Source organism: Empidonax traillii, unplaced genomic scaffold (genome assembly GCF_003031625.1).
Source record: "Empidonax traillii isolate 1590-97213 ecotype Southwest subspecies unplaced genomic scaffold, ASM303162v1 scaffold166:size2381449, whole genome shotgun sequence".
NCBI classification, from domain to species: Eukaryota; Metazoa; Chordata; class Aves; order Passeriformes; family Tyrannidae; genus Empidonax; species Empidonax traillii.
Window position 1 is genome coordinate 1,427,594 of NW_020955359.1, and position 21,245 is coordinate 1,448,838.

At 42.9% G+C, this 21,245-nt stretch overlaps 2 protein-coding genes across 2 annotated transcripts in view; one reads left to right on the forward strand and one right to left on the reverse strand.

Moving 5' to 3' along the window:
* The window catches only part of PDXDC1 (pyridoxal dependent decarboxylase domain containing 1), a 26,211-nt gene extending 12,462 nt beyond the window's left edge, over positions 1-13,749 (forward strand). The window contains exons 13-23 of the mRNA XM_027885410.1: positions 3,665-3,715; positions 4,695-4,758; positions 6,048-6,136; positions 6,835-6,940; positions 7,027-7,198; positions 7,545-7,663; positions 8,498-8,619; positions 10,215-10,307; positions 10,396-10,492; positions 11,705-11,809; positions 12,626-13,749. Of these exons, the coding sequence (XP_027741211.1) occupies positions 3,665-3,715; positions 4,695-4,758; positions 6,048-6,136; positions 6,835-6,940; positions 7,027-7,198; positions 7,545-7,663; positions 8,498-8,619; positions 10,215-10,307; positions 10,396-10,492; positions 11,705-11,809; positions 12,626-12,885 (1,278 nt within the window). The 3' untranslated portion in view covers positions 12,886-13,749. The remainder of the gene's footprint in view (positions 1-3,664; positions 3,716-4,694; positions 4,759-6,047; positions 6,137-6,834; positions 6,941-7,026; positions 7,199-7,544; positions 7,664-8,497; positions 8,620-10,214; positions 10,308-10,395; positions 10,493-11,704; positions 11,810-12,625) is intronic.
* Positions 13,750-14,724: 975 nt separating this feature from the next.
* Positions 14,725-21,242, reverse strand: NTAN1 (N-terminal asparagine amidase). The gene is made up of 10 exons (XM_027885411.1): positions 21,089-21,242; positions 20,047-20,149; positions 19,894-19,959; positions 19,199-19,307; positions 18,299-18,372; positions 17,042-17,095; positions 16,227-16,280; positions 15,630-15,727; positions 15,227-15,340; positions 14,725-15,041 (listed from the first exon to the last, which is right to left on the reverse strand). The coding sequence occupies exons 1-10, from the start codon at positions 21,167-21,169 to the stop codon at positions 14,862-14,864; spliced, it is 933 nt and encodes a 310-aa protein (XP_027741212.1). The 5' UTR covers positions 21,170-21,242; the 3' UTR covers positions 14,725-14,861.
* Between the last annotated feature and the right edge of the window lie 3 nt (positions 21,243-21,245).

The window sequence follows — 21,245 nt, forward strand, 5'->3', positions numbered from 1 at the left end:
TGTTTTTTTTTTTTTTTTTTTTTTTTTTTTTTTTTTTTTTTTTTTTTTTTTTTTTTTTTTTTCTTTTTTTTTTCCCCTCTCATTAAATGAATGTCAATTATGTTGGTAGGAGAGGCTTGTTAACATGCTTTCAGCCTCTAAGTCCTTCTGGTTTATAGCTGTACAAATCGTAGATGGAAAATTTCTAGAAGCAACTTGTATCTTGGTCTCGTAATTTGCAAAATATTTTTAATGGCATTTCAGTAAGGTGCTTTTTAGTGCAAGATTTCTAAACCCCAAGTACTCCAAGGTACCTTCACAACCTGCATGATGTATCTGTGTTGTAATTTTCTCAAGTGCTGTATTTGACCTTCAGATTATTTTTCCTTTGAGAAGAAGAAGCTGCAAGCCACAATCATGTCCATTTCTGGTTTTAATGCATTTTTCCAGTTCAGGAGAAACAATTTGGTGTTTGACAAACATATTGTTTCCTTATTGATAACAGGATGTTGCTCTGTTGGACAGAGTGATTAAAGATGATGTTGAGTCTGGAAAACTGCCTTTGTTGCTCGTGGCCAATGCTGGTAAGTGCTATGGACAAACAATAAAAAATAAACCCTGCTATTTCACAAATATATAATGCTATTTCATATATATTATATATATATATATAATATGAAAATCAAAATATATTTTCTTAAGCAGCTTAATGGTTGCATATCAAGAAATACCTTAATGACCACACAACAATTATCTGTCTAGAGGGGTTTTTATTCAGCTGATTTTAGGCTGGATTATACTGCTGTGATTCTGCTTACGTCAGTTGATGTATTAATATGACTGTAACTTATTTTAGTGAGTGCAAATCTCTTGTTGAAAATCAGTTTCACGTTAACACTTTTTGATGGATGTGCCATCAACTTTAGCTTGAAAAATTCCATTTTCCTTCTTGTTAACTAAACACAAGTGCTCGTGAACAAAACTTGCTCTAAGTACAAATGACGGAGGTGACTGTTACTTGCTTTGGGCTTGGTAAAATATCTGGGATGTCAAGCAGGAGGAGAGGTGCTTTGTGCAGAGCCCTGGCGTGCAGGCTGACCCTGTGTCCCTCCTTGTCCCCGTCCATCCCAGGCACTCCCGGTGCGGGGCACACGGACAAGCTGGGCCGGCTGAAGGAGCTCTGTGAGCAGCACAACATGTGGCTCCACGTGGAAGGGTATGGCACTGGGAGTTTATTTCTCCAGAACTGTGTTCATTACAAAGTCCAACTAATTCCCAGCACGGAATTTTACAGCTGATCAGCTGGTGGGGAGCCACAGGGCCAGCTTTATTGTTGTCATGTTAAGCGTTTTATGTGGTTATAATTTGGTCGTTTTGAGATAGAAATTGATTTACATACATAGGAAGAATTAATTGGAGAGGTTTCAGCATAGATTAGTGATTGCTTTTATTCATATGGTAATCTTATCTGCCCTTTCTTTGAAGGGCTTAAAGTTTGATTTAAAAGACCTTGTAGGCCAGGGAGCCTGGAAGACCTTCTAAGTGAGGGAGGATGTTCTGTAGTGATTATTGAGAATGAGAAGGGAGAGTGAAATGGGTGTGGAATAGATGACACTTGATGAAGGTTGTCAGGAATGCTGCAGCAAGTGCAGCGTGCATCATAACTGAGAGGGGGATTAAACCAAGAGGAAATGAAATTCCAAGAACTTAGACAATGTCAGTGAAAACTCCAGTGTTCCAAGTTTGTGCCTGGAGCAGAGAGACTGTTTCTCTTGGTATTTCATAGTGTTATATTTGCATGCTGTTTATTTCTGATACCAAATTGATGCTAAATTATGAGTAGTACTTTAGGGGATGATTTCCCCAAAGGTTGGACTGAAACACTTATAGATTGAAATGGATTTTTACTTTTGAATTTTCAGCCCTGGAATACCAAGTAGCAACATCTACTGCATTGTTAATGAAAAATATATGAACAAAAATTACCTCCCTTTATGCGTCAACATAGAATATTTAAACTGCAAATTAAAATGCTGTCTGTTAATACATATTTAATATGTGCTAAGCCCACTTTTTGTTTTTTTCAGTGTGAATCTGGCAACTTTGGCTTTGGGTTATGTCTCCTCTTCTGTACTGGTATGTTCATCTAGAAACTTAAGAATGTGCTCTAGATTTTAAGGTTATGATCTAACCCAAATCCATATGGCTTACATTCTGCTTACTGTAATAAACTTCAGGCTGCTACCAAATGTGACAGCATGACTCTCACCCTGGGTTCCTGGCTGGGGCTCCCAGCTGTGCCTGCAGTGACTCTCTACAGACACGAGGACCCATCCTTGGTGAGTTCAGCTCCTCAGTCGAGACCTTGAGATTTTGATTTTGACCAGTGTAGTGTCTTGTTCTTGATGAAGGTCTAAATTATAACTTGCAAAAGCTGGCAAAAAATGGCAGCATTGAGGAGAGGTTAATAATGTTCTGTTTGTTCTCTTCCTCAGTCCTTGGCAGCCGGGCTGACATCGAGCCAGCCTGTGGAGAAGCTCCGTGCGCTGCCCCTGTGGCTGTCCCTGCAGTACCTGGGCCACGACGGCATCGTGGAGAGGATAAAACACGCCTCCCAGCTGGTCAGCAACAGCTCAGCAGTGCTCCAGGATAGCTGTCAATAGAGCCTTGGGGTGACTGGGGTGCATTGTAGAAGAAGCAACTGAAAATACTGTAGTTGTTGACAGCAGAGCACATTGGTTCATATTGTTACACACAGATGATGAAAGCAGAGAAGAGTGTTTGAGGGAAGGATGTGCTTTTACTGTTAGATTGTTGGGTTTTTTAAATCAAGACATAATCAGTCTTTGTTCTTTCTAAACAGTGAAATAACATAATCACTTTTTTTTGTCACTTTTAACTGTTTTTGCTTGAAAGCTGTTCAGAGAAAGGCTTTCTTATTTTCCTCCTCTACTTGGCATCATATTTAAGTGATAGTAAATTACTTTTAGAAAGAAGGACTTCAAACCATTTCTTGAGATACAGTGGGAAGTGCACTGTTTTTGAAGTTGAGTCCTTACCTTAGTAAAAATAAAGTCCAGTATAATGTGGTAGTTACAAAATGTGTTGTTTACATGCAAAACACTTTTTAAAGGTGCGGCACATACGAAAAATCAAAGAAAGGCAAAATAGAAATGAGAAGTCTCTGTAGTGGTTAGTGAAGAAGCTGTTGGCATGAAAGACCTAAAGGAATGAGAGAGCATCATTAGTGAATAAGATTTTGTGGCATCTAAGATTGATCTTAGTTTTTATTATAGTCTTAAACCACAATGTAAGAGTGTCTTTTCTAAGAAGAAAATGTTAGGAAGCCACCAGAACCAGTGGCTGTGATAGCTTTGACAAAGTTAACTTGTGCTACAGCACTGCTTTAGTTGGTCACTGGAGCTGTAACATCTCTGGAACTTTGTCAACAAATACACCAAGACTTTATTTTAGTGAAGATCACTCTGTAGTCAGTGTCTTACTAAAACAGACAGTATTTTTCTCTTAAATTCTAAATTTACAAATAAAAACTGGATGAATGTCTGAGGTGTTGTAGAGGTTTGTTCAAAACTAGGAAGTTACTCTTTAATGATTTTCAGAATAATTTTCAACTTCTAAATCTGTGTTTCTCTTCCTTTTGTTCCCCCTCTGTGTGGTCTTCTAGAGTCAAAGGCTGCTGGAAAACCTGAAAAACCTGGATTTCATTAAAACTTCGGTACAGTCTGCTTTTAATGCTTTGGTTATATAGCTTGGTGTCTGTCTGCTAAATGATAAGAATAACTTTGACTAAAACAGATACTTAAAAATATTACTTAAATCATAGGCACCGTTTTGAAGATGTTTTCTGCTCAAGTAGAGTGAAATGGCTTGTTTGTGTGTGACCTGTAGATTGAGTTTGTTCCACTGCTCTGTGCTTGTGCACTCGGGAGCTGACAGAGTAACCTCCAGAAACTGTGTTCAGAAGTGATTTAATTCCATTTAAAACATGGATTTTCTCAGTAATACATCCATCAATTCCAAATGCAGTTTCTGAGATGTTCTGTCCAACAGGGTTTGGTGATTTTACTCCCTGCCCCCATGCTCCCAATTTTAATTGACATTTGATGTATAGAATATGTAGTCATCTTATTGAGTTAAGCTGTAGAGTTTTAATGGCCTTGGAAGTTCAAGTTACTGACTCATTTAGCCTTTCCACTTAAATAAATCCTACATCTTTAGGATTGTGAAATGCAGCCTCAGGTTGCCTCCATGCCCAGTCCATTTCTGCTATCCCCAGGGCAGGATCAATTATAATCTTGTTATTCCTGCTGAAACTTCCTTGATGTTTCCCAATGATTCTGCAGTGATTCCCAAGAGAATTTTTTTAATGTTAATATCTGAAAATACTCAAAACTAAATAAACTTTAATATTTGCTGTAGTATATTTGCTAATTGCTGTATTTAGATTTTATACTTCATAGTGCCCAAATTTTAACGATGCATACCTTGAATTAATCCAGTTCTGCCCTAACTGCCTAATGATTTACTTTCCTGTGTTTAGAGATGTTTGTTTCCACTCCTGGAGTTCACTTCCAATACTGAGATAGTATTAACATTGTTACTGCTCAAAAATGCTCTACTCTCCAGTCTAAGGAATTATGCACAGTGTTAAATCTTTAAAAAATACAGAAAAATATATCTATTTTTTTTTTAAGGTCGAAGATGAATTGAGTTCACCAGTGGTGGTTTTCAAGTTTGTCCAGGAATATTCAAATAGAGGTATGTGATTTACTGAAAATCAACCAAAAAAAAAATCTCTATTATTTTAAATAATAATTCACTAAATGAATTTGAGATAGATGTTATGTAGTGCACTTCTCTTGTGTAACATGATTTTTAAAAGATTGTGAATGCTGCTCATAATCTAGTGACACAATCCATACACGTGACAGCTGCTTTTTTTAGATAGACCGCAGTGGTTTAAATTTTCATAACAAGTAATTATCTGCCTTCTTGAGTGAGGAGAGATTTGCATATGATTTCGATCTTGAGAGCAGCTGAGGGAAGTCTCTCACAAGCTGCAGTGTTTGACTGTGCTGGTGGGGGAAGCTCTTGGTTTGTTGAGGTTTCCTGTTCTTTCAAACACTTGGTGGCAGTGGCAGGCACCGCGTTCCTCCAGTTCACTTGGCTGTTGCAATAAATTAAAATCCAGCAGAACACATTAGGAACAGCTCTGGAAATGCTGTCACCTGTCTCTGAGCAGGACATCTGCACTCAGATGTGCTCCCAGGACAGGGGATTTTGTCCCCTCAGTCCCAGCAGAGGATGTTGCTGTGCTGATTGTGTGTGCACACCCTGAGAGTGGCAGCGTGGCCATGGCTGAGGCAAAACACTGCCAGAGGAACCTGTGGTGGTGTTTGGAGTGTTGGCTTTAATTGCCTGGGGATTTTTTTTGTTGGGCATGGGGGACTCTTGATTTGGGTTTAATCTAAGTAATGGTTGTCCTCACAAAGTAAACCTACTCATCCAGCTCCAGTGACTTGGTGGGATTGCTTTGTATATTAATTTGAAAAACTTTATTAGGGAGAAGTCACCCACCTGAATTATAAGGATGTAAAATGTCCATTTCTGATGTTTTATGTTTATAATGAGCTCTTAAATTCTTAGTAGTATCTTTGTGTGGCTTAAAACCAAGTAATCATTAAAATTTGATTAATAAGAAAAGTAGCTGAATGCATCAAATTAAATATTGCAGCCTGCTGAGACAGAATTTTGTGAAAACACTGATTTTGTTTCCATTGGGGCATTTGAACCTCAAAACTCAGAAGTCTTTTACTGAGTTTTTTTAAAAACAGTTACATTCAACTGTGTTTTCCTTCTAGTATTTATCCTGTTCAGCATACCTCTACAGAAAAGTCCTTGCTGGTCTGGTTGAGGCTCAGAACGTGGTGTAAATGTGTTATGTTATCTAGGAAATGTAACTGTCTTTTATCTAAATTTTAGGTTGCCTTTTGTTTAATTAAGTAAATAAAAATCCACTTCTGTGATTCTTATATCTTTGGATTCAGATCAGACCTCACATGCTGCACAGGCCTCAACTATTCAGCACCCCATCATAAGCAACGAAAGACACATTTATGACACTTTCAATCAGTGGGTAAGAATTGATGCTTTTCTCTTTAGGGAAAGGGAAGTGACAGTGGAATGGCTCAAGATTCATTGGGATTTATAAACCCTTTGCTGGACTAGTTTGAAAGTTATTCTCAACCTGATAACCTTTGCAAAACTAGAGGATATTTTGGATTTAAAAGATTATTTTGCTCTGAAACAAAGCTGCTTTCACATTTCTGATTACTTTACATGTAATTACTACTGAAGTCATTCCTGCATCTTAAGCTGTTTGTTTTTCCATTGGTCTTGTGGGAATATGTGAAAACTCTGGAATTCTTTTAAATCAGCCAGATACTCTGTTGACAGTGTCCATGTATTCTTGAATAGACACCCTTATTTTCCAGCTCTGGAGGGTAAATTCTAGAAACCTGTGCTGTCAGAGAGCTGATCACATGGCTGGGTTGGGTTGATTGTGCTGCAACCATGGCACCCTTAATGTGTGGCCACTGAGGGACAATTCTGCAGAAACTTACGATTTGTAACAATTGCAGCTTATCCTGAATTTTGTTGATTTTAAGGATGTGTCAAACTCAGCCATGTCCCCAGTGAACTGCAATGTTCTGGTACAAGAACTGATTTTGAGAAACGGGGAGAACTCCTTGCATGGGGTTCCCCTGAGCTGAGGGCACAGCCTGAGGCAGGGACTGCAGGAGATGGTGCTCTAACTGTGCCCTGTTCCTGCAGCTGGGAGAGCAGCTGGCACAGCTGGTCCCTGCCAGTGGAGTGGATGTGGTGGAGCTGGAAGATGAAGGCACCTGTGTGCGCTTCAGCCCCCTGATGACTTCTGCAGGTAACACTCCCTTGCAGGCAGCCCCTGGTAAATGCTGGCATTTGCTGCCATCACATTCATCACTCACTAACACATCTGCTCTTTAGTTTTAGGAACTGAAATACAAGACATTGATCAGTTGGTGGACTGCTTGAAGATGAAGATACCAGTATTGACAAGCACTCTGCAGCTGAGAGAGGAGTTTGAGCAAGAAGTGAGAAGAACAGTTGGCCTGTTGTATATTGAAGACCTTGGCTGGCCTGGGTTAGGTGTTGTAAGGTAAATTATCTTCTTCATTGTTTGGATAAACTGTGCTTTAACAGACACGAATACATGACTGATATGCTGAATAGCACTTGGAAAAAAACCTCCAAGTGCCTGTTCTGATCCTTTGGGAAGGCTTCTGTATAGTCAAAACAGTTCAAGTATAATCAGCTACAAATCTACTGTGTTCAGCTTGCAATAGCAGACTCACCCCACCCCAGAATCTCTGATTACAAGTGCCAGTAAACTTGCTGATCTGAGCTGTAACATCCATAAAGTACAGCTACTTGCAGAAACGTGCTAAATGTGCAGGTATTTTTGTATGTACTGTAAAGTAAAATTACCATTCCTTGGCTTGAAGGTACAACTACCACAGTGATGAGAAGAATGATGACAAACAAGAAAAAGAACTAGAAAAAATCAATACAGAACTCCTGAAAAAGTTAAATGAACTGGAGTCAGATCTCACTTTTTCTTTGGGTAAGTGCACTGTTTAAAAAACTTCTGTTCAAGCTAATAGTCATTGTCCTGTCTGTGTTAGAATGGTTTGATAGGTCATTACAGTGCAACATTAGCTGCTGCCTACGTGGTTACTGCACAAAGAACATCTGTAACTGTTACCTCCTCCCCCCTGTTTCAGCTGGGTAGTGTTCCCCAGGTGAGCAGGGTGCACTGTTCCAGAAATACCTGTGACAACTGATTTATGGGCAGCTTGACCAAGAAGAGTTTCCTTGTCAGAACAAATAAAAGCTGCAATGTTTCCTGTGTGTAAACTCAGCCTTCCCAGGTTCTGCTGGATCTGGTGAAAAGCAGCTCTCATTCCAAACCCACTGGCACTCACTGTTTCACTGCTCTCTGTGGCCGGATTAAAAGCTTCAGATGACTTTTGTGATAATTGGCAACACTTTCCCTTTTACACAGTGCCACATGACAGCTGCAATAGCATTAATTTGCTTACTCAGAACTGCTCTTTCTCCAGCCAGCTTTCAAGAGTTAAGTGCCCTACGGTTGTGGAACCAAGTAAGCTGTAAATGGCAGGAGTCTGAAGCATATTTAACTCTGATATTTATACACTCCTTGAGTGTATAAAATACCCACTGTCTTTCTTGCTCAGATTGTTTTCTGTCTTTGCAAACCCCCAGGACTGAACTTTTTTGTCTACATAATTTATACCCATGCAGATCCTGCCCTTAATTACTGAAGGGGGGGTGTGTGTATTAGGATTTACAGATGGACACACATGAGTGTTGCAGCCACTGCAAGACTGTGCCAGGTTTGTCCATCACCAAGACTTGATTGTCCCTGTGCTCACAGGTCCAGAATTTGGGGGGCAGAAGAACTGTGTTTACATTGGAATGGTCACGGAGGATCTGGATGTGTCGGAGTTGGTTGAAACCATTGCAGCAACAGGCAGAGAAATTGAAGAAAATTCAAGAGTATGTATTAATAAATCCCAAAATATTTCAGTGCCCTTTTATTTCCCCTTTCATATTGGCTTCAGGACATGGTTTTGTTCTTTGTGAAAGTAAAAGTGGTACTTGCCCACAACAGTCCTAATTACCGTGGAAGGAATGTTTTGTTACAGATGGTGATGTTCTGAGGATGTCTGGATTTGTGTTCATTGTCCTGTGTGCAGTAATTTTAATGAAAAACTTCAGTGATACTGAAATAGGCTCATTTTGTCACTAAAATTTAAGCTGTCAAAAAACAAAAGGTGGGGGTTGATTGTGAGCTGATGTTTCTCTTCACTGATTAATGTGGTGGGATTGAAATTCTTTATATACCAGTTTTAAGATAAAACAATGCCTTAAAATACGTGAAAAACTTTAAATTGGTGGCTTAAAACCAGAAATTACAAATAATCTCTTAAAGTAATAAAGCTGATGATGCAATTCCTATTTGTCAAAGCATTTACCTGAGTAGAGCTCTCCAAATGTTCTCTGAAGCAGAATCCCTAAATGACCTGCATCTTTCCTCTAGTCTTGGGCATTTACTTTCCTCACCTAAAAAATAATCAGAACTTCAGAACTCCTTGGCCTGTTTCTGCCCACAGGAATATGGTGCCACTTGCCCCATTTAGGTGAGGGATGGTTGGTACAAGAGGGAAGTTTTTAGAAAAAAAACATACATCAGTTCCAGCCTGCCCTGAGGACATACAGTAAATACAGTAAAAACTTGTGGACAAAGTCCTTCTAAGGTGAAGATAAACATCTTGAGTGGGCCAGAAAACACACTGGTTTTTCCTGGTGCTCCAAATGCAATTCCCTTGCACTCCCTGCTGTAGGGAGTTCCTCTGGCTGTTGAGCTTTGGGGGTCAGCTCCTCATTGACCTCTCCCCCAGGAAGAAGGAGCAACTTCCTCTTTTTCCTTTTATTAAGTGACAGTAACACAAATTTTTGGCATTTTGGAGGAAGTGCCTGTCTAATCTAGACCTTAAAACCCATATAAATATATAGAAATTGGCATTTGTCTTACACAACCAAAACTGAGGCTTTGTTTTTTGTTTTCTTGGGTTTGTCCCATCCTTGCCCCTGCAGCTCTCCCAGTGAACTGCCCGTCCTTTGCAGTGTCAAATGTGGCTGGTGCTGGCCTGGCTGCCACAGGCACCAGAGTGGCAGCTGTGTATGTGATCAGAAAAACAAAGGGAGCCCAGGCTGGCATACACCTTGTTAGACTTGCTGCAAGGCTGGTTTAAGTCCCAGGTGCTTCTAGAAACAAAAATGTGCTCTATAAACCTAAAAACGCTTCCCAGATATTCACCTTAGTTGCTAAGCAGGTCTTCAAAGACTTTGGGGGAAAAAAAAGTACCCTTGCTGTTTAAAATTACATTCTCTGCTCTGGGCTTATCTGTTAAAAGTCCTGCAGTCAGCCTGTGCATTCTTTAATTTACAGTCATAATGAAACAGAGATTGTCAAATAATGTCTTAAATTAGAAAAATATCTGACTACCCTGTGTAGGTCCTGAAAACCTGAACTGAAAAGACAATTTCAAGTCTGAATAATATATGTAATTATTTCTGGGTTTTACCAGCTATTGGAAAACATGACTGAAGTTGTTAGAAAAGGGATACAGGAAGCACAGCTACAGCTTCAGAAAGCAAATGAAGAACGACTTCTGGAGGAGGTGAGGCTCTAACACCTGCTGTACCTTGAGAGAACTTGTCACAAATGGGTCACCTGCTCACCAGACAGTGTTGGGTTGTGCTTTGCAGGGGCTGCTGCGACAGATTCCCGTGGTGGGCTCTGTGCTGAACTGGTTTTCCCCTTTCCAAGCCTCTCCGCAGGGAAGGACGTTCAATTTGACAGCAGGTAAGGCACCTGCACCTTGTTTTGCTGTTGCTGGGACTGTTCCCAGTTTGACACTGAACCTGCAACACCTTCCTGTGCTGGTGGGATCATGAGTGACGTGATGCACCCCCAGGATCTACAAGAACGTGCTTTGCACTATTTCTGCAACACCCCGGAAGAACCTTCAACCCTCAGTCGTACAGTTTATGTTTTGTTCTCGCTTGTTGAGTCCCATTAAGAAAGCTGTGACAGACACTGGCATTTATTAATAGAGGAATCATTTCTGGGACTTTTGGCTGCACGTGCTGCAGGAGTTTGGGTTTATCAATGTGTGAGCTGGTGGGGTAGCTTGGCCTTTGCACGCTGCTCCCTCCTGTGAGCGCATGTGCACCCTCCCCAGAGTGCTGGCACTGTGCTCTGCTGGGCCCCTGGAACTGTGGCTGTCCGAAATCCTGGCTTGGGATATCACCTGCTATTGCCGTGTTGTAAACGCTGCATGTCCTGCAGGGACAGCTGACAGCCAGCTGGGACTGGCATGGACTGCGCTGTGTGGGAGACAGCAAAGAACAGAATAGTACAATGGCAAAGACACTTGTTTTACTCTCATAGTTGTAATTCATGTCTGGCGATGTGGAAGGAGCTGCCTTTAAGCTTTTACATCGTTGAGATTGATGTACCAACATAATACTTTCTGAAATTATAAATTTCCACTTTGAAAATACTGTGGCAGAATTAAGAATTAATATTCCTGGACTCAGCAGTGTCTGTCACACCTGGCCTGGCTGTCTGTGTGTCTGTAACCTGCAGGGAAGGGTTCCTGCTGTGCTTGGGGCCTTTCTGGTTCTGGATGCACCAACTGGCAGGCCCTCCCAGCAGAGAACAGCCAGGTTCCACTGGGAATGCTGACCCTGCATGGTTGATGCCCCTTCCACGGGCACTGCTCCATAGCTTGCAGCTGGGAAGAGGTCGGGTGCCCAGAGGAGAATGGCAAAGGGACTGCAGGGTGTAGCAGTGTGTGAAGTGAGTGTGATCCATTTCTGAAGTGGGAACACTCGTGTCCCGGGATACTCAGAAATGGATCCACCAGCACGTGGCAGTTTGAACTCAACCAGCACATGCAGTTTCAGAGATGTGCATTAACAAGCAGACTGTTACATACCTTACAAATGCAAACAGAAAACTGCTCCAGCCTGGGTTATGGTCAACATTTTTTTTTTTTTTTTAAACTCACAGGCTCTCTGGAATCCACAGAATCCACGTACGTGTCAAAGGCCCAAGGAACAGGCACCACTCCACCACCTACTCCCACCTCCAGCCTTGCAAAGCAAAGACTTCCTGGTGAGTTTTTGTGTCTTAGTTTAATTTCTAAAACTTGCTAAAACATCCTGATACAGGATGAGCCACATGATTTACCATTTTTCATAATATCTGGAACTGGAGCTCATCTTCTACCACCTTAAAAACCTTACTGTACACATGGCACAGACCACCACCCCAACCTCTTCTCCCAACAAATTCTTCCTAGGGCTACAGGAAGTTGTTATCCCATTAACTGACAACAGTCCATGAAGTCTGGAATCTTCCTCTAGAATATTTTGAGGTTATTGAACTTTATAAAAATGAGCAAGTGACAAGCCAACAGTTCTATCTGAAATAAAAGCATAACATCATGTAATCATGTACTTCAGCAACTGCATTTCTACTGCTACCACATATTTTGTGGACAGAGTCCTTCTAAGGTGAAGATCTGTTCAATCTATGGCACTCTCTGTATAGTTGTATTAGTAATAAATGCTGATCTGATTGGCAGGAAACCCACAGTTTAACTCACCTTTTGAGCAGGTGGCTTCCAGCCTGTAGTTTTCCATGCAGGTTTTTTCCCTGGAATGACTTCAGTGTGTGTGTGGGCAGTTTGGTTTCAGCTCAGTTTTACCTGTCCCTGCATATACAGGATACAGGGACAGGTGCTTTTACTTTGCAGACCCGTCTCCAGTTGCAGGGGAGGGTGTCAATATTTAGGTACAAAGTAGCACCCAAACCAAACCTGTTTTTTTGCTGTTGTAGAATTCCAGTGCTTCCTTTGAAACTGAACTTGTGCACAGCAATGTTTGTGTTTGCTGCCTTCATGGGTACTGTGCTTCAAACACTTTGCAGGTCAGAAAGCTTTTAAAAGGTCTCTACGAAGCTCTGATGGGTTCAGTGAGACCAGTTCCATCAGCCACTGTGATGACCTGGAGAAGATGGATCAGAAACCCCCAGCTCTATCCCCCAGCCAAGAGCAAGGACCTTTGGAGACAGAAAAACCAGAGGAGCAAAAGGAGGTGGCACAGGCACAGACAAACACTGAGGACACTCACAGTGACAAATCACCACCTGACTGTGCAAAGGGAGAGGATCAAGCAAGTGAAAGATAAAATCCAGTGTGGATTTCAGACTTTGCCAAGGCAGCCCCTGCCCAGGGAGGCAGGGTGTTAATGATGCATTGCAAATGTGAACAGTGCCACACACTAGTACAGTAATAACTACTGTAAGTTATTAACTGGGATTTTGCACAAATATAAATTCCCTCCCCTGGGACAGAGATTTGTCTTATCATACTCTTGTTACAGTTGCTTTAATCCTCTACATGTTGGTGTCACCAAAGCAGTAGTGAAATTTATTAAGTGCTCATAAACATTTGTAAAAACACTTGGCAATTATCCTTCCTGCAGGAGTCTCTGCATGGTAACACTTGCTAACGAACCCATCAGCCATGCACAAGGGTAAAAACACAGTTGCACCCAATAATTATAAAATGATCTTATGCTACTACATTTTATATAAAAAACCCCCAAACAAACAACTGCCAGTTGTTCACCTTTTTAGTATTTACAGTTGAGTTTATCCTCTCCTGCAGTCACACTACTGTCCTGCTTCCCCTTGTTACCTTATCCAGCACCTTGCCTGGCAGCCGCTCTGGGAGGGCCCGTGTAAATGAGGCTCACTGAGCGTGCTTGGCCAGCCACCCTTTGTTCTGCTGTTGTACTTCACCCACCCAGCCTGGGTGCAGTGGGGACCAAATTCATGAGTTCTGGGCCCTTTAGAAAGAGACAGTGCCTCTGCATGCCTGAGCAGCTCCCTGCTTCCACCCCTGGGAAGGATCACCAAGGCACCGTTGCGTTCCTTTGCACGGCATTCACACGCCAAATCCGCTCGCACACGTCGATGTGGTGTAACTGGAGTTCTTTCTGTTGTGTATTTTTAAAGATAGCTGTAGTAAAGCTTGAAAAACCAATACATTTGTGATGGTTTCGACACTTATTTTTTTGAATAACAGTAACTTACCTATGGTAGGAATTGTACAGACTCTAAAGGAACTCTTAAGGTTATTTACAGTACAGCACAACTTCAGAGTGTCTCGGACTAGTTTGGATAAATCAAAACCCAAGGTCTAAAAGCGTTTTCCTCCCGGATCATCTTAATCACTTTGCTGCAGATTTTCAGAGCCTCTTCTGGAAAGATCTCTGACAACACTTGCTTTTCCTGAGTTACCACCTCATCCCTGTAGAACTGGATACAAATACTGGGTTTTTCCTCCCCTCCCGCTGGGTATCCATTAATAATACCATAATGGCTGTGGTGGTCCTGGGGCTTACTTTAATAATCTGAAAAATTTAGGGTTTTTGAATTGTACTGTCATCTGATTTGGTTCTCAGCTCCTCAAGCCTGCAGGGCTGGGATGCCACAAACAAGGTTAATTTTGCTGTTGGGGTAATTTATGTAAATCAGTGCAATTTTTCTAAAGTGCAAAAGCAATTAAGTTGACTAGTCTTCCTCCTTGGTTTCTTTGGTGCAATGAAGTATGTTAATAATAAGAGTAATTTGTTGAAGATGAAGTTATCACCACAAAGATTAATTTTTAATGTTTTTTATATTTGGAAGTGTTAAATCAGTAGTTTTGTTGGAATGAGCTTCATTCTTCTGAATGTTTCAATAAAGATTCTTCAAATTATCACTCTGGAATTAAGTTCTTGTTGAAGGACACTGCCCTACATTTCAGCAAGCTCTGTGTGTGTGCAGCTTCCTTTCCCTGTGGGTACAAAATCACTTTCTGAAGTGCACACCAGTGTAGTGACTCACCTTCTCAGTCTCCAGCACTGCCCCCTCTCTACCTGTGCCCATCAAATTACTGCACTGACAACAGACCCTAAATAAAGCCAAACTCTTACTCCAAAAAACCCTTATTCCTACATAAGTAATGCAGAAAAAGCAAGTTACTTCTATCAAAATATTTTATTTTGAAAAGCACAGGAACAATGGTATTTGTGACCAGCAATATCCTTTTTACAACAAATTGCTCGTCTTGCAAGACTGTACTTTCCCTAAAGCAGTGATGGCAGTTGCTTCCAGGTTAGATCTTGTCAGAACAAACCTGTTCCCACAGCCCTTCTTGGTTTTTTTTGTAGATGCGAGGCTTCTTGTCGGGGAACAGGGAGCGGGATGGAAAGGGATGTGCTTTTAGAAATGTTAATGTCGATCGGATGTGGGAAACAAAGTGGGGGGGCTCAGCCAGGGGCGACGTGGAAAGATTCTGAAAAAGAAGATGGGAGCAAGAGCTGCTTGACATGCAGAGCACGATGTTCTCCAGATCCTGCCTTCCAATAAGGATATTGCCCACCCTCCCAGGGCCAGCAGTGCACTGGAAGAAGTTCTGACAGACTGCACCCCCCTCTCTACTCAGTCAGAAGGGAAAAAAAAAAGTTCATTTTCAGGTACCTGTAAAATCTGTGCATCATCTTGTTCCAACCAGAAATCCACGTGTGGGAAAGGCCCCCAGAAATAAGGCCCAATACGGAGCTGTTCCGTCTTGGCATCGTAGATGTTGGTGAGCTGTAAGAACACAGGGAGCCTGCAGGGTCAGCCACTGCTCACACTGCACACACACTCCCTTACTCTGCGGGCCTGGGGCTCAGCTCCTGTCCCAGACACGCCGTGGGCCAGCTCAGCCCTTCCTTCTGACAAACATGACATCAAACAGCAGCAGCAAACCCAGAACCCAAAGACAAAGAATGCTACTGAAGGATTTTGTTTCCTCAAACTTTGGGTATTTCATTGTCCCCAAATGGTCTCCCCTTCTGACAAAAATACCATTCATCCCCTCCCCATTATTTTTACTCACTGGTGCCCCTGTTAAAACATGGGCTGAACGCAAATCCTCATCCGGCCCTTTTTCTGGGAAGGTTGCAGGGAAAATCTCTGCTGTTTTTACATTCACAGCTGGGAGGAAAGAGATGAAATACAGAAACAATTAATTCCTACAAGGCACTTGTTTACAGTGACCATGTCCCCAACACAACTGTGTTGCAGAACTTCAGAACCCATCCCCCTCTGTTGTATTTTCAGACCCCTGAGCCTGCAATGACACATTTCTATTCCATTTCTTTTGGCAGCACTTTAATATTCCAGAGATCCGTGAACTAATTAGAAAAAACACTGAATAATCAATAAGAAGGTTGAATTTTAAGCAGAAATTTAGTGCAGTAGCTTGATATTGATAAAAGCCTAAGTGCAGTTAAAGGAAAAAAAATCTGCTTGCCTTCGTACACAGCCCCTCCTACCTGTGCTACTGTGGTACCACAGGACACTTCTACCTTCACCTCTGACAGCAGCTTGTAACTTTTATGATGGAGTTCAGCCAGTCATTAACTACAAGCCCATTTACTACTGGAATCTGAAAACCAATCCAGTTACAAAAATATAATTCTAATTTACTCACCTATTCCATAAATGATTGGAAAGTGAATATCCTGTTCTTCTCTATCATTTAGTTCTGTAAGAGAAAAAAAATCAACTTGCAGGGTTTTGGATTTTTCTGTGAGCAGCATTCATTTAGTTGTTTTTTGATAACATACAAGGATCTGATGTTGTAAAGACAGAAAAAAAACAAGGAAGCCTAAAAGAAATATGGAAAAGAAGGTGCAGGTTCTTGGGGGCTGGAGCAGAGCTGTCTCCAAACAGAACAGTTGGATCCAGCCAACTGCCTCCCACTTCTGCATTGGCAGTTTATAGGGAAAAAAACACAATGCAAAATGACCACGATGCCAGGTTTCAGTGTTAGTCACCAACAGCACTGTCATGGAAAGAGGAAGGAAAAGGAAATAACTTCCTCTAAGTGACATCACACACTATGAACTAACTGAAGGTGTTCAGGAGTTCACTGGAGCCTGCAGGGAGGCAGGTCCAGCAGCCCAGCAGGGCAAAGGTCTGCAAATGCCCTTCTCAATTGTCTCGTAGGATCTGCACGGGTACAGAGCCTGTTCCACAGGGCACGTGGGCCACAATAACCTGGCCAGGATCACAAGGGGCTCTGCTGTTGGTTTTGCAGTGCAGCAGAACTTGGTAAGGACAGAATCCTGCTGTGTTGGCGCTGCCATCACCCCCACTAACCACAATAAAACTAACAATTACAAATGGTTATGGGGAACTCATGCTGTTCTGTCTCACAGGATGGATAAAAAGCCAGGAAAAGACCCCTGCCCTTTGATTGCAGTAGCTAAAGGTACTTCCAAACCCAAGGAAAGATTCTCTTACCTGTTACACAGAAGGTCACTAAATGAACATCATCTGGCTGCAGATCGAACGCTCCTACGGCAACAGGGACAGCACAATGTGTGAGTGGGGGTGGCAGGGCAGGGGCTGAGTGGGCATTGCAGTGGTGGGCACACCCCTAAACCACTGCTCCTTAGGAGGGCACAGCAAACAGCCTTTTGCATGTTTGCTTCAAACTCACAGCAATTTACAGAGGAGCCATTTGTAACAGCAAAATCGTGCTAAAAAAAAGTGTTGTGCCATTCACTGCTTTACTGACACTGGTTTAGCTCTGGCATCACACCAGCTCTGCTTTAGTTCACTATACACATCTAGCAGCTTATATTTTAAAGTTTTTTTCCTAAAATGTTACATATATAGTGAGCAAACCCAGTCTTTCACTAGTTGTAAATTAAATCTGCCTTTTACCATCTTAAAACTCCAGGAAAAAATTTCTCTTTTTTTTTTTTTCGAAGTTCTGACAGCAATACAACCTGATTGATTGAAATTGTAACTTGAGGCATGAGAATCAGAAGGTTGAAAAAATAAGTTAACCAAAATACCTTATTCTGTACAGAGCTCTCCTATGACATATAACACAGACCAGGTGTAACAGCCATGAGGCTGCAGACCAGAGCTTTGCTGGTTCCGTTTTCCTTTTTGTTAATCCCCTTAAACACCTTCCCCCTCCCTCCCCATTCCAGTGGAGTGGAAGCCTCTCCACACTCAAAGTGCTCAGCACAAGAGCACTTGCAGGTAAGGCAGGTACTTTATGTTTCCAATTTGAGAGTAAAGCACTGCCATCACCGCTCTGGACAATGGGTTTTACAAACATTTTTCATCAGGCAATCCTGAACAGTAATTAAATTTTACCTCATCCCATTAAGGTATGAACTGAATGGTGATTAATGAAGTCACCCCCACTCACAGATTTGGAGAGTGTCACCACTTGCCCAAGATCACAGAGGGGATCAGCAGGAGTCAAGCCCAGCTGAAGTGCCTCCCAACTCTCCACACCCCAATAGGAGCCAGGGGGAAGTGGCAGGTTCAGCCCCTGCATCCCACACACTGCCCAGGGAGCAGCCCCAGCAGCCCAAGCCCTCTCCACACCGAGTTCTCAGGCACAGAACAACACCCTTCAAAACAAATCCACATTTCTTTCCACAAAATTACTGGGGACTCAGATTACAAACAAACTTCACCCACATCCAGCCAGAACTATTGTTTTTGGACATGAGAGTGGAAAAAAAGTGAACTTACTAAGAAGCTGATTAGTAAGTTTTTGTGATAACTGCCTATCATCATTGAAACCTCCAACTAGGTGCACTTCCAGCCTAACAGAGATGGAATAACAGGAAACAGCAATTAAAAAGACATCTCAAAATGAATAGCTTTACAAAATAATCCCCAGCCCAAACTGCAAAGCAATCATTAGAGAAGCCTTATTACAATGACATGCACCAAGCTGGTTTGCATTGCACAGCAAGTTATGGGAACTCCATTCCCAACACTTGAGGGATCATAAATGGCACAGAACAGAAGCTTTAAAAGGCATTACATACATGCAATTCTAACCCAGGGGTACCTCTGATGGTCAGCACCTCTGGTGTGGATGGAACTTTGTAACCACCTTTTAGTTCCTGAAAAAGGGTCAACTAAACATGAAGATTTTTGTTCCCATGACCTCCTCACAACTATTCTGGTCTATGCAGCAGGGTTCTTCTCTGAGAAGTGTCTATGTAAAGACAAGTCCTCACAAATCATGAGTTTTAGAGATCACATGTTCTAAGTTCATTTAGGTTTTTTTCTTACCAAACTGCAGGGTCAAAAACCTCCACATCTCGAAAGAATCTTGTTTGCTAAATTCCATTTCAGAGCTTTTTATCCATTGTCCTGTCCCACACCCCCCTTTCTTTCTTTTTCACAGTGGTTTTACAGAGACACTATTCAGAACAGAACCGTGCTTTAAACAACTGCTAAAAACACCCCCAAAATCATCATCAAGGGAATCATTTTCACTTTACACGTGATTGCTGATTAAGAGGAATTTCCTACACAATGACCTTGCCTGAACCCCATATAATCACATGAAAATTCCCCGCTGGACAAGCTGCAGCAGCCTTTGTGAAAAGCAGTGCACAAGAAAGGAGCAGAGCTGACCTGCCACAGCCCGAGGGGTTTGAGAGAGCCTTCACTGAGCTCATGATGAGCGACACCTCGGCCTCCGTGTCTGACCCGTCGCAGTGCGTCAGGCAGGTGGCTCCGCTGCCTGGGGAAGGCACCAGAACACAGTGACTTAGTGACTGTTCTGTTAAGAGGAACACTCCACACCGCTGCAGCCAAGCAAGAGCTGCACCACCACCACCTCCCTTTGCCTTGGGACAGCGGCCTCAGCAGAGGACACGGACTCACTGAGTGAGGCAACAACCTCTGCATGTGCCATTGTAAAACCACAGCTCGTGTCAGGGGGACAAGTGCCCTCTAAAGCAGGACCAGGCAACATCTCTGACGTCAGACACCCAGGCACCTAACGAGGATCTTCCCACAAATCCCACCTCTGTCATTTCCAAACCCCCTGCTCCCACACTGCTGAGCACAGCCCAGGGCTGCAGTGCCACTGCCACTGACCACAGGAGCAGGTTAAACATCTGCTCACGGAGCAACCACAACGCTGAGCCTCTGACACCAAACACACCCCCTCTTTGAACAAGTCCTTTAGTCAATACTTATGTGACTTTTGGAGATTCAGGTTTACACAAACATAACTGCAGTTTATTTTATTAATGCAACATAAACCAGTTCTAATTCCTTACTTCAGGGGGACAGGTTTTGTTCTGAACATCCTTTAAGGATACCTGTGTGTCGGAGCACAACTATGTGGCAGGTAGTTGCGTCATCTGATCCAAGAATAGAAACAGAACCTATTTTAAAGGAGAGAAACACCGTAAGAACTCCCCTCTCCCACTCACTGTTTCAGTGGAAGAGCAAATGTTTACGTTCCTACACACCATCTTTGGGGGTGGTCACCGCAAACTCTCTCTGCTGGACATAGAGGAGGCCTTTGGGTTCCACAGTCTGAGCAGGCTGACTTCTCAGAAGCTTTGCCTTTTCCTAAAGATAAATGATAACAGAGACTACTGTGGCTGAATTCTCAGATGTTTGCATTACTTGACAGAAACATCACCTCCGAAAAGCAAAGGGACTCAGGTCAGAGAGAAACGTGTATTTTGTATTAGAGAGTATTCTGATTTTAAGGAGTTTTTGCTTACCTGACACTGATCAAGTTAAAAGTTAAATCCCATCATTCCAGAGACACACAAAACACTTCTCCCTGTTTTACAGACCATAAAATGGAAGCACAACAAAAAGCATTTGGACTGGGCAAAGATTATATATGAGCCAACACCAGAGCTGATCTTGGAGGTTTAATCAGGACAAAAAACTTTGGAAATGTAGAAGTTTCAGTCTTCTACTGCCACAATCCATAATATTTACTTAACACTTATCAAAACATGGCTGTTTATTGGCTTGCCTGGTGCAGGGAAAACCCAGATTCCTGGGCTGTGACTACTGCAATGCTTCACCACAGACCAGCTGGGTAGGAAGCAATTTCCACCCTGGGGGCTCAAAAAACACCTCACAGCCATATCAGATTTGCTCTGGTTTTCTGCTAAATTCAGGTGCTACGAAGAGACACCTTCTAATGGGAAACACCTTCCCAACCAGCTCTGCTCTGCATTCCTGGCTGGCAATCCGCCGCTAGGATAGTCACATATACATAACATTTACACACTGGGAGCGAGGTCAGCACCTTCCCGACAGTGACCACCCTGGCTTTTATCGCCAGTGTTCGCTATTTCGGGCAGACCGGGCCCGGAAGGGACAGCCCCAGCCCGCCCGCTCCGCTCGCACCCGGGGCCGTCACCGCCGAGCCCCTGCTGGGGACACCGATTTTATTTATTTCGGGCACCCCGAGTAGTTACAGCGGTGCCCGGGGCCGCCCCCGCCCCGCCCGGCCGCGGGTTCATGCCCCGGGGCCCCTTCGCTCACCTCGAGGTGCGGGTGTGCGCGGATCATGTCCCCCGTGGGCCGGGCCAGGTCCACCCGCGCCCCGTTAACCAGCAGCGGCATCTCGGCGAGCGCCGGGCCCGGGCCCAGGGGCGGCTCCGCCTTCCCTCCCGAGGCCGCGCCGGGCCGGGCCGGGCAG